At 25.9% G+C, this 861-nt stretch overlaps 1 protein-coding gene across 1 annotated transcript in view; it reads right to left on the bottom strand.

Moving 5' to 3' along the window:
- LOC101577526 (protocadherin alpha-6) overlaps positions 1 to 861 on the bottom strand; it is a 4799-nt gene that overhangs the window by 3689 nt on the left and 249 nt on the right. The window contains exon 2 of the mRNA XM_004643907.1: positions 715 to 747. Coding sequence (XP_004643964.1) covers positions 715 to 747 — 33 coding nt within the window. The remainder of the gene's footprint in view (positions 1 to 714; positions 748 to 861) is intronic.

The raw sequence follows: 861 nt of genomic DNA on the forward strand, positions 1-861 counted from the left end.
TATATGCAGTGTATTATTTGTTGAAACTGTACTTCCGATTTGATTCGAAACTGTCTCATTGCTATATGTTTATCAATAAAACTGTAGAAAAAAAATAAAAAAAAGAAAATAACATTAGAGTTCAAAGAAGAAATTTTATGACATGCTACAAAAATAAAAATATAATACTATTAAAAATATGTCAATAAGTCAAACAACTGAGAAAATGAGCAAATTACTAGAAAGAGTATAATGAAGGAAAAAATAAACCTTATAAATTATGAAAAAATAAAAAATTTTAACATACATATAATCATGGAAGATACCAAATCAGTAATCAAACACACACACCCACACACACACACAGATGTTTCACCAGAGAATTCTACCACATATTTTTTAAAAATTTTACATTGATCCTTCTGAAAATCTTCCCCAAAATATGAAGTGACAGAAACACATTCATTCTCATTTTATGAATCCTAAATAAACTTTGGGAAAAGTAAATCTCAATCCCCATCTCAAAACAATGAAAACAATTTCCAAATTGATTTATATGAAATTTCAACAATAAAGCAAAAGCCACCAAAGAAAATAGCTTTTCAAAGTGTACACTAAAAAAGTAAAAAGAAACATTGAATTAAACTAAAATGAATAACTTCTGTTCATCTAAAAAGACACAATCAAAAAATAAATATAAGCTCCAGAGTAGAAAATTATAAAATCAAAAAAGCTAATGTCCAGGATATTTAAAAGGTTTTTAGATACCTAAGAAAATAACAGAATAACTCTTTTAGAATATTTTGCTGAGTTTACATACCTATAATATTCAAATAACGGAACTTAACAACAAAAAGGGGATGCAGATGAATGTCCATTTTG

This window comes from Octodon degus, unplaced genomic scaffold, assembly GCF_000260255.1.
Source record: "Octodon degus isolate 3935 unplaced genomic scaffold, OctDeg1.0 scaffold00185, whole genome shotgun sequence".
NCBI classification, from domain to species: Eukaryota; Metazoa; Chordata; class Mammalia; order Rodentia; family Octodontidae; genus Octodon; species Octodon degus.